Below are 12,454 nucleotides of genomic sequence, written 5' to 3' on the forward strand. Positions count from 1 at the left end.
GTCACATTTAATGTTTCAGACATTCAGTGTAAATTAGTTAGTTTATAAAGTGACTTTGCTGCCTCAGAAAATATATGAATAGTGATAAAACTCAGGACTGAAAAGTTCCTTGACAAAATGTTGTAGATATTTTGTCGTAGATATGTCTGAAATATTAATATTATTACTATCAATTGTTGATACCTGAAACAGGAAGCTATAATATCATTAGTCTTAATCCTTTTTCAACATGCAGGAATTCAATTGTAAATATGTACAATTCTCTCAGTCGTAAAAGAAGATATCGATAATTAAATTAAAGACATCTGTAAATCAGTTTTGATTGTTGACATTTTTTGACATATTTGTCACATCTCAGTACTCTTTTACAGATGTGTTTTTATTTTTAAATTTTGTTGTTTGTTTACATTTTTTTATTTCATCTAATTAAAAATTTGATTTTATCATTTTAAATGAAATGCCTGGAAGACACAGTAGGTGTCTCCAGGATCACATTTTGCCACAATGACACACACACATACTACTACTACTACTACTAATAATAATAATAATAATAATAATAATAATAATACAAGCATAACTGTCGCAGCTAGTAGTAACACAATGGTTCAGTAAAGATAAGCAGGTTTATTCTAGTTGTCTTTATTTCTCATATATGGATGAACAAACAAAACAGTTTTTTTCATTGAACCTGAAAGAAAAATTATTAAGATAATTCCTTCAATAAGCCTGAAGTCTCTGTCCAATCCAACCTGTGATATGTACTGTAATCCAGGTTTAGGATGACAAGAAAATCATTGAAATTTCAGCATGCTAAACTACAAAAAGATATAGATATATATTGAATATTTTTCAAAACATTAAATGTTAAATCATTAAAAACAAAGAGTCTCTAGAGGCCTAATGGCTAAGACATTAAAATCACAATGTTTAAATCTGATTGGGATTGCTGCATGTCATCCCCATTTCTTTCTCCACACATTTCTTGCCATTGAAGGCAAAAATGTCCTACCAAAACCACAAAATCTAAAACCTCGCAACATGTAATTCACCACCACCAAACAACAATAGTACATATAAAAAACAGGGATAATAACTTGACAAAACTGGTTGAGACTAAATCCAGAAGCCTCTCCTCTCTAATGCCTGCAGGAACCTTCAGTGGGTGATCAGGCCTCTGCAGTTTCTCTCCACTGAGCAAACCTGAAACATCCACCAGAGAGACAAACACTGAATATTAGTAACAAACAGCAGAGCTGTCATCTCATTTATCCTTTTTGAATGCTTCATGTCACTAAAACGTACCTTTGCAGATGTCATGGATGCAGTGCAGCTGTTGGGCCCAGAGGATCTATTAAACAACATATTATTATTTACATAATTCAGAACAACAAATTAATAAGGACATTATGTGAACATTTAAACAAAGGTTTTACCAAACAAGAGGTTCATCACCTGGGATTAAATAATCAGTTTAATGTAGTACGTCTTCACCAGCTCAAGCTCCGCTTGTACATCTAAAAAAAGACAATGCACTGTAAATTACACTATTGATGACTTAGTGATGCCAGTTTAATATTTACAGTATTTTTTACATCACATTTGAATTTGATAGATTTCCTTTACCTGGGATCGAGTCACCATCTGTTTTGAGTGACAGCTCGATTGCTTCCTGCATTGTTTTCTTCAGTTTCTCCAGGATCACCACCTAAATGAGCATCAACTTATTGTCAAATATTGTGTTCAAGATGAACTGAATCCTACATGAATTAACGGTTTCGATGTGAGTTCAGAGAGGAGGTCAGACTGGGCTTACATGTTAATCGCTACATAATATTTTGTATATTTCTGTCTTAAAACAATAGTTGTTTATTTGTTTGTTTAATGTTTGTTACAGTGCCTGAAGTGTTTAAGGTAGCAAAAGCAGCTTTCCGATGCGTATTTCCCTTAAATTCAGACAGCACGGCACAGCCCTTCTTGCTATATTATCGTGTGACATTTTAAAAAATGTGACAAACCATCAGGTCGACCAGCTGTAACAACATTGCATTTTTCGCCTTCTCAAACATGATGTTTCCTGAATTATGTACATGTTCCTTAATAGTTCTTCTCATATTGTCCAGTGAGCCGGTTCCTGTAAATGCTTCTGCTCCTGCAGTAAAACAGAAAATTGTTGTTTTTCTTGTTTAACTTTTCTAACTTTTTCTTTTCTAACACAGTTGTGATAAATGTAAATGAGTATTAAAGCTCAGATTTTATATCATGATTTTCTTACTTTGATAGCATTCTTTCATGTCTTCCTCGATTGTCGTCATCAGACTGCTGTAGATTATTTTCTTGCGCTCCCGGATGAGTTTGTTCAGTTTTGTCTTAATTATTTCTTCCTTAGAAAGAGAAATTAAAGCAAGATCAACATATTTTAAAGCATTTAATCAAAACGTTCCTTTTTTTGCTGTGAATTATTCAAATTAATTTTCATAGCAGGACCTGTGGTGTTTACATCTTTTAAAAATCTGCATTGTTAACATTTACTTTACTGTATCTTGGGTCTGTACCTGACAGCTGCTTTCTCTCCCAATCTGCTGTGTCATGACATTTTAGTCAGATGGTTGGACATACAGACTAGACAACACTGAGCATGCTAACAAACACAGCTTGCTATCACCAAAACCAATACCTTCTACCTACACATATCCACATTTCTTTTTAGTTATTGACTCGAAATACAGATTTGTGAGTCTAATTTAACGTTTGAAGGCTCTGTGTGGCATCAGGGGGGCACCGCTGACTGTGTAGACTGGTAGACTGGTGTGCCTGTTGCATCTGCAACCTAAGAACCATTCACCAGCGGTGAAGGAAGCCATCAAGCCTAAGAAGGAAGCCTTATGCGCTTGGTAAGACCAGGAGTTTCCTGAACCAGCAGATGGCCAGAAAGGAGGCTGTTTTTGCAAAAGCACAAACCTCGGCTTAGGCTGTGTTATGGACAGGATGTCAAGGTGCAGCCAGGGGGAGCAGAAGGTCTTGGGATCCTTCTGCCCCCACAAACTGGCCCCGGATAAATGGAAAAAAAAAATGAATGGATGTACAGATGCTTACGCTTCTGCTTCAGTCTCCCTGATCTGGACAAACAGCTGAAAAATAGACTTTTGAATAGGATAGTACCATTCTAATCTTTTACCTCTGTGCTCAGAAATGTGAGTTGCAGTTCAACATCTTGGAACTTTTGCCCCTTTTGCATTATCATCCTCTTTGTGCCAAGTGAAAACTTGTTGATGAGCCCATTAAATGGTTCACTTTTTCCTTCATTTCTGAAACATAAACAGTTAAAATGCCCTCCATTCAATGTAAGTTGTATGTATCATTTAACACAACTGTAACTGTAGGCTTCAACATAACATTTGTTACTACTTCTCCATAGTAAAAATGTGCCAACACTGGGTTTCTTGTCTTCACTAAGAAATTTCTTACGGGAAGGTCTTCTTGAATTCCTCATCAATGCTGTCAGTCAGACATGAAGCCAACTTCATGTTCAGGTTGATTTCTTTCTTTCCTCTTGGCTTGTGTATGCCGCCGTTATGAACTACAGACTTCAGTGTCCTGTGAAAACCTTTATCCTTGCCCTTATGCTGAAACAAGAAAGAAACACAACAGACGTAATACAATACAGTTAACAGATTCATATGAAGAGCAAAATCGGTTGTTTTCATTATAATTATAATACATACAGGATGTAAGACCGACTTTAAGTTTCTTTCCCATGAACTTTTGGAGTTTTCGACACCCTCACTGATGCATCTTTCAAAAGACCGATAAGTCTCTTCCATGGATTTTCTGACATTATAAAGTTCATTCTTCATCTTTTCTTCAAGTTCTGTGCACACATCTGTCTTGTCATCCTGAAATGAAATGCAACACATTCAGGATTTAAAGCAATGAAACTAGACTGCTCCCTTTATTTAGTCACATGTGAAATTAATTTAAAATTTAGAGAATCTTTAACCTTTATTTATTATATGGTTATGCTATCTTGTAACTTAGATGTGCAAAGTCTCTCTTTGACTATCATGTTTTCACTGAATTTGAGCACAGTTTATTTCTGTTGACTTATTTTTCTCTGAATATCATTATATTCTCTCAATATTAATAACAAAGACAATGAAAGAAGTGTTATTTCTTGATCTTACCTCTTGTCTACAGCTGGCCCCTTGAATCAGAGAGAGAATCCCACGAGCTCCAGACACATAGTTTAATGTCTCTGAGTGACAGTCGTTGAGATCTTGCAGAACTTTTACAAGTTTGGGTATCTCTGTAAAAAATGCAGTTTGCATGTCACATATTTAAGCTACGTACATGCTTATATTAGAAAAAAAAATTAAATTCATCATTTCATTTTAAATTATAGAATTTAAAATAAAGTAAAACAAAAAATTAAAATATTAATGTTCTGTTATCCACAAAGTGCTCATTGACACCTCAACTTACCAGTGTCATCTGCGTCTGGATGGGGGTTTTTTTTCCCAAGAAACTTTTTGGCGCTCACTGTGAACACTTGGAAACATTCATCACTAAAATGTTTCTGAAAAAAAAAAAACAGTCAGGATTGCAGGTGTTGAACATCATTGTGTTATATTTTTTGTCAGTTGATAAACATACCTTAACCTGCTTTAGATTTTTGAATTTTTCTCTCACTTGTTGCTTGGCTTTCTCACGATCACCGGCTGCTGACCTGTAAGAAATGGTTTGTGTTAAGTGGCACCTCATACAGTATTTGAAACGTTAACACCTGCAATCTGACTCAGATACCATCAGATGAAGTTAAGCAGCAGTTAGTCAGTTACACAAGAAATATAATCACAAATATTGGCGCACCTGCATGCTCACAATTACAAACTTTGATACTGTTATGATCGTGCTAAAAGGGATATGAATGACCTAGTTTTTTTACATTTGATGTAAATGCTATTTCCTGAATGTGATCAAAGCCATTAATGTGCATGTAAAGATAATCAATGTTTCCAGGGATTGAATTTATTGATAGGAATTCATAAATATGATATCTCATTTGATAAGACTGTAATTTTGCCAGGCTTAAAGAATGGAGATGAAGTTGTAGCCCACAGAATAACTCACTGAATCCATGGCAACATCATACATTGATATACCCTAACAATTATGGGAAGATTTCAAGGTCTTAGAGACCTGTCGTCTAAAGTAAGACAAAGAATAACAATAAGACAAAATACATTGTTTAAAAACTTTTCACACTGTACATACTGCTCTGACTTGGTGCAGATAAAGTGAATGCGCTGACACTCGCCACCATTTCCCATGAGGCTGCTGGCACTTTCCAGGATCTCCCAGGATTCTTTCTCTGCTGCTGCTCGATTAAGTTCTGCCACGACCCACACAGTAGAGCAACTTCCAACAACCTGAAGGGACGTAATAGCAAGTTCGTAATGAAAAATCTATCAACAGCTTTGTAAAAACATGACTTTACAGTTTCCAGATAACACAACACACAGTAAACAGCATTGCATGTGAACAAATTACCCCTTTCCACATCTTGTCTCTACTCTTGTTACAGTCCCCATTTCCAGGAAGATCCGCAAGTGTGACATGCTGGAGAAAATCATTATCTGGCACCCTCACAGTCACACACTTCACCAGTGGCCAGTACCACCTCTTAACTCCTTTAGGTTCTCCGTCTTTTGAGTCACTTCTTGTGTATTTGACCAATTTTGCAGAGAGCTCTTTAGCCTGCAATAAACAATAACATCAGATGAAGTAGGTATAACTATAAACTTGATGTTATTTATTTAAAAAAACATGAAAAGACCAAATAAACACGGGCCAAGTACTGATCCTTGTACTCCACAGGTTACACTTTAATGGAATTTTTTCGAAGCAGTTTTATTCATTTTGACTTTTAAAACTTCATTAAAAAAGTAGTGTGGCATGTAATGTACGAATATATACTTCATACGGGCACTAGTAAATATAAACAACAAGATAAAGACACTATTTGTTTTGATTTTCCTGTGAGGGGTAAATTTGACATGGGTTTCTAGTTGGGGACAGATCAAGCCACCTTTTTTTAAAAGTACTCTTTACATACTGATTTTACTTTTACATGATATTTTTAACTAACGTAAAACTAAACCGACCTGACATGGCTAAGCTAATGTAAATAACATAAACCTCAATAACCCAGAATTCAAAACATTTAACTGTAGGACAAGAATGTTTCACTGAAGCGATATCTGATGTTTCTCTTACTTACTGATTCACATGTCAAAATCTTCCTCTGGGAATGGAGAAATTCTGGGATTTCTTTGAAATGTTTGTATTCCATGAGATTTTCAGCAGATTTGTTCTTCCATTCCTCTCCATACAGAGCTGACAGCTTTTCAACGGTGTCACAATAATCCTCGTCATTCTCCTGATCCGCGTTGTCCTCGAGGAAATTCAACAAGGTCCACAACTCATCTTTCCACTCCTAAAAAATGAAATAATTAATTTAACTTAGTAAATTAAATTATACATTGTGAGATCAACAGCTGCATTTTTGTAGCTATATCATAACTTTTCAAATAGCCTCAAGTAAACCATCATATTCAGCTCATTTTACCTCTTTTGTGATGAACTCAATGTGTCCCTCGTACTTCATGTTCTGCCTGTTAGCCTCGACTTTAATCATGACTGTAGTACATGCACTAATATTTCCAGATGGCAAGAGATTCTTCTCTCCAATGATTGCATTAATCAAAGAGCTCTTCCCAGCCCCGGTTTTACCAAAGACACCAACCAGCTCCCTCTTGTCTGTCTCCAAATCATGGATGCTTTGCCTGTTGTATAAGAGGTTAAATATGGATTAAATGATTCATTTGGAAAATACATCCATCTATCAACAGCCTAGTCAGGCATAATGTACCTTTGGTAAGAATTATTTGCTATAAAATTAAGGTAAATTAAATAATCTCAATAGTTACTTGAGGAAGTTGTTGAGCTTGTTGTCTTGGTTAGGCAGTTTTTTCTGGACACATCTCATGATGTCTTTCACATCAGACAGTATGATTCCTTCTGTCAAAATAAAAGTAAGTAGTAATATACAATAAGGCGTGTTGTTATGCAAAAAAAAGAAAAGAGAAGAATATGTGAGAGGCTCTTTCTCCACCAAGTTAATTTGGGATGCCTCAGAGTGTTTCATCAGGCTTATACTATGGAAACTTAAACTGGTTGATGAAGCTGCTCTGCTGCACTGGATAAAAAGGCCATAGTTAAGTTATATCTTTAGAACCCTTGTTACTATGGATACCTCACAAATCTGGTGTGCGCAACATGTTTGAGGTGTCCTGATAAGATTTTAACACAGACAATGAGAAACAATTTTCTGTGTCAAAGATATAAAGACAGATACTTGCTATACAATTTAAAAAAAAAAAAAAAATGTTTAAAACATTATAGTAAGTTGTATTTATTTAGAAAGTATTATAAATACCTGAGTATGATCCCGGTTTTGTGTCAAGTCGTGGTTTTCTAGTTGGTGAGTGCCATTCACTGGACCAGTCCTGAAGATCCGACTTTCTCTTTCCTGATGCGATTTTTTTTTTTTTTATGAAGCAAGATATCACTGCCTTGAAAACATACATGAACACTTCATGTAATCAATTAGTAATCAGTCAGATACTAAATATCTCACCTTTATCACTTGTGCCACTGGTGGATGCAGAAACCTGTGGATGAACAGGAATATTTGACTCTTAAATTAAAGAAATTGAATTCATCCTCTGTCCTCTAACAGGGTTCAACCAGCTTGACCACAACTTAATTTCATTAACTTCAACTTCATTTATATTCTCATCCAACCTGGAATGAGCCTTAGAAAACCCTGAAGGTAGAGTCTAAAATAGGATAAACAGGTGAATCACATTCAGCATCTTTTTCCCCTCAGTCAACACATTGTGATCCAATGAGACAATTCTTCAGTCAAAGATTGGCATGATCATTAATCACATCCTTGTGAAATGTAATGTCCTCAAAATCCTTAACATCATACTTCATGTTCCCATTTACGCTTCAGATAAAAGTAATACTCTCTTAACTAGGCAATAACTAGACTAGACAGCTCCACCCACCAGCTCAGCTGCCTGTCACCTAAAGCTAAGTGGATGTCCCACAATTTAATCCAATTCTGCTCCACGCCTGTACAAACCTGTTCCACAACTAAAACACCAACGTGATTCTTATTACACCAGTAAAATGTACATAAAGAGGCTTTTTTTATTATTATTATTCTTTAATCATCTTTTACCCCCACACTTTATTAAATAAGTTTAAACAGAAATCTGTAGATAGTCATAGTTCATCACAATATAACTGAGAACATGACTACCATGTGGAATTTAATAAAACAGTTAAATAATTTAAAAAAGACTTTAAAACAGAAAGAAAAGCAAATCATTTGCCACAAGAAACACATATCATACTATTTGGTATTTTTGACCTAATATCACCTGGTAGGTTCAAACTTAAAAAGTGAAAATGTCTCTGTCTCTTGTCTTTATTTCAACAGTCCACCCCAACACAGGCATATGATTCAGATATATAAATTACTACTACTATTACAATAATAAATAATAAACAACAATAATTATAATAGTGTTAAATGTAGCGATAACAACATCTGCACATAAAACAGATGGTGCCTTGTATGAATGAATACAGTGAATTGTTTGAAACTTTATTCAACTTACTTGAGCAAAGTAGTCAACTGTTTCTGGATCTGTTGTCTTTTGTTTCTAGTGACAAAAGGAAATAGTTGCAAATCCATTTTAAAATTATAGTAAATACTATTGATGTCAATTACATTATTTTGTCTCTGTTTTGTAATTGTCTTCACAGTGCAGAATTTTACCTTCAACAACCGGAGGTACTTTTTGAATTTTGTGCTTGGTCCCACTTTTGGGATCAAAACAGCGATTTCTCGATTACCGAGTTCGTGGAAACTTTCTGTGTCAATGCCCTCATCTGTTAAAAAGTATTCAGTTGAATCTTAGACAAATTGTTGCAGAAATCCATCATATACAGTGTAAAAGAAAAATGTGTGAGCATTTTTCTGAGACATACAAACAAGAATTGCCAAAATTAGTCAAGGCTGATTTCTCCTATTTTTCCTAAAAATGAATTGTCAGGATCGTACTGCAGAACAATGTTTCAGTACATAAACCTTGTACATAAACCCTGTCCCCTGAATATATATGAGTGTTTGTGTATGTTTCAGTAACGGTTTGCTATATAAACATTATATCATATCGGTGAACAACAAAGCAGTAGGCTACAGTAATACTTTACCTTTAAATTTGTCTATCAACTCGCTGAGACCCCACTCAGTTAATTTGTTCCGAACAAAATCATCCATGATCAAGAACAGCAACTGAAAGATAAACACACGTTTTAATCAACAATGACTACATGGCATTTAAACTGTTATGATCAATAATTGATCTGTAATTATTACAGACAATGGAAGTAACAAAAAGAAGAAGGAAATTTGAGAAAGGGGTTGCAAGTGTGTGATTTATTTCTCCTCTACCTACCAGTGTGCACGTGTACAGACATTTAGCTTGTTGTAAATATTAAATGCATGGTTTTGATACATCTTAGATATATTTTTTGTTGAGAAAATTAAGAGAAAAGAAAATTATAGGCATCGTTTTTTCAAAACTATTTTAAATCTCTAAAAAAGAAAAAAGAAACCTTACCTGTAAAGTGTAAATATAAAGATATCTACATTTATATGTAGATCAATGTTTGTCTTCCAGCTGTGAAGTGAGTGAGAGGAGTCCGTCACTGGTCTCCCTCTCGACAGTTCGACCCCACCCAAAGAATGGAATGGAAACTTAATTACTGTTATTAAACTACTCTGCCAAAGGTGTGCACACAGTAACTCCTCCCATAATCTGCTGAACAGCTCGCATTACCTTAAATTGTCTCATTTTCTTATTTCAGAAATGAGCTACAGAGAAGCTTGCCTTGCATTAATTAAATTGAAACAAACCAGAAAAACACTAGTTTAATTTGAACAGCACAATTTATTTTGTCACAATGTTAAACAAAGTCTCTCTCTCTCTCTCTCTCTCTCTCTCTCTCTCTCTCTCTGTCTCTCTCTTTTCATTTCATTTATTTAATCAATGGCACTAGTATTAATTGTGTTTTCTAATAAAGGTGTATTTACATTTGTTTTCTTCTTTTAAGCTTGTGGTGGAAATGTTGTAGACTTGCACTCCCTGTGCTCTCTGTCTTCCTCACACCTCCTTCCTTTAGAGCAGCTCTGTATAACATGCGTGCAAAGCCAGTCCTTTATAAACTCAACACTGATGGCTTTTGATCTTTAATTACTGTCCCCTCACTGTACTAACAGAGGAACACTGCAGCTGAATCAGAAAGACAAAAATAATATGACCAAAGAATGGATAAACAGGTTAGACGAGGTTTATATGAGGTTAGAAATGGTTTTAGAACACGATGAGACCAAAACACATCCTGTGGGTGCTGTCAGGGGACAAAACTACATCTATGTATCAGGCTGTCTGTGAGAAAGCTTGTTGAGTTCTGCGTTTGTTTTATCAGTGCTCATAACAGCAGGTTCTGACTTGAGTTTTAATGTAGAAATCAATGCTTGTTACAAAATGTGTGTGTTGCATGTGGTGCTTGTAAATGTAGCAACAGCAAATTAAATCAGGAAAATAAATCAGGAAGTTCTTAGTTTCGTTTTTTATTCAGCAGAGCTGTTTGTGTGTTTAAATTGTTTTGATGGCGTGTAGACGTCATTTACAATTTGCTGCTGCTGCATGGTACAAATAGCTGCTTAATTACTAATGCACACACCCAAATGCATAACAGTCATGCGAAAAGAATGCAAATCAGATCCTGATGTCAGGGCATACAAGATCACTTGATGAACACAGGGTGTTTTGCATGTGTTTTGGGTGTTTCATTTTTGTGGTTTCCTAATAACATTATTGTCTTACTGTTAAATTGACTCTCTAAGTCACTAATATATCCAGTTGTAAATGACGTTAGTGTACTTCCATCTGGTCTGTTCATCTTTACATGAACATGACCCCTCTGGTACTTGAACTAACTGGAGCCCTTTCATTCATGTTGTCTCCACCTCTCACCTGCGTGCTCTCCTCTCAGCCTAGAGAGCAGCTTCATCAAGATTATGTTGTTAAAACTTTGCATGAACCAGTTTATCTCATTTCCGCCAATGCAAAAGGCCTGATGTTTGATTAAAACACCGAGCAACAATCTCGGGCTTCTTTCATCACATTTCTCTTTTTGTTTCTGTAAATATCTGATGTTTCTAAATTAGTGGGGACTCACACTTTGCCACTCAATAAGTGTGGATTAGTGATCAGCTCAGTGCAGTGTCAGGTGTGTGTCTGTGTGTGTGTCTCTGATTGTCCCTGATTTGGACCAGGTGTGTGAGGCCTATATATGTAGTTGGGTTTATGCTACCTATTCACCAGAAGACTTTGAAAAGGTTTGGAAAGACTCCTGGAAGACTATCAGCTCACACCTGCTCACATCTAAAGACAAGTGATTCGAGTTTTTAGTCCCAGCCTAGTCTCAGACTGAGATTCTACAAAGACTGTGAATCTTTCAGGGTCGCTATTTACAAGACTACAACTAGATTCTTTTAGCATTTTTTACCTACCATGCAATTTTTTTCCTCATCATGCTCAAAGTAAAAACTTACAAAATGGAGGAGAAGCAGCTTTTGGCTACAGCTGCTCTAGTGTTTAGTCAGTGGTTTGTGTTGAAAAAAACAAAAACAATAAAAAGAATAATAGATGCCACAAAATGCCCCCTCACAAAGCTGAAAAAGGGTTTCTGTTTTTCTGACATGAAAAGTTGACTATTTTACAGTAAACAAAATAGATATAAGGAAGAATAAAGGAAAGGAACATTTATAAATGAATTCATGATATACATTTATGCCCTATTATGTGTTTAATTGAATAGTTATATTTATCATCTCTTTCAACTCTCATTTAGTTAATCATACATTAAATATTGATTATTTATTACTTATTTATGTATAGGCCTACATTTATTTCTACATTTTAACTGTGTCTCCTTACTTTTCTCTTTAGTAAGAAACAGCGCCCCCAAAATCCCGCTTGTGGCCGTAAATATATGACATCACTATATTTGTATTTAGGACTGAGCTTACTAGCATTATTGTGATGTTCCTTTTTCCTGTCGAAGTGGTTTTACTGCCGGTCTGGAACCGCTCATATATTGGTTGTTGATTGGGTTACGTCACTGCGACTTGCGATCATATCAAACACGTTTGATATGATCCAAACCCAAGACTAGGAAAAGACTGATATGGAACAGAGCAGATTACTACTTTAAACTTAATGATGGAGATGACGGGAGCTCGCTG

The 12,454-nt window shown here is 35.5% G+C and overlaps 1 protein-coding gene across 1 annotated transcript; it reads right to left on the minus strand.

Annotated features, from left to right (window-relative positions):
• Positions 1 to 1,461: 1,461 nt before the first annotated feature.
• Positions 1,462 to 9,993, minus strand: LOC131983423 (nuclear GTPase SLIP-GC-like). Its single transcript, XM_059348133.1, has 20 exons — positions 9,762 to 9,993; positions 9,352 to 9,433; positions 8,915 to 9,027; positions 8,754 to 8,798; positions 7,700 to 7,757; positions 6,990 to 7,080; positions 6,629 to 6,845; positions 6,281 to 6,496; positions 5,551 to 5,757; positions 5,275 to 5,429; positions 4,690 to 4,726; positions 4,483 to 4,576; positions 4,185 to 4,306; positions 3,726 to 3,896; positions 3,469 to 3,626; positions 3,179 to 3,308; positions 2,276 to 2,384; positions 2,019 to 2,152; positions 1,627 to 1,708; positions 1,462 to 1,517 (listed from the first exon to the last, which is right to left on the minus strand). Exons 2-20 carry the CDS (start codon positions 9,416 to 9,418, stop codon positions 1,462 to 1,464), a joined length of 2,262 nt encoding a protein of 753 aa, XP_059204116.1. The 5' UTR covers positions 9,419 to 9,433; positions 9,762 to 9,993.
• Positions 9,994 to 12,454: the final 2,461 nt, after the last annotated feature.

Source organism: Centropristis striata, chromosome 13 (assembly GCF_030273125.1).
Source record: "Centropristis striata isolate RG_2023a ecotype Rhode Island chromosome 13, C.striata_1.0, whole genome shotgun sequence".
Taxonomy (NCBI): Eukaryota; Metazoa; Chordata; class Actinopteri; order Perciformes; family Serranidae; genus Centropristis; species Centropristis striata.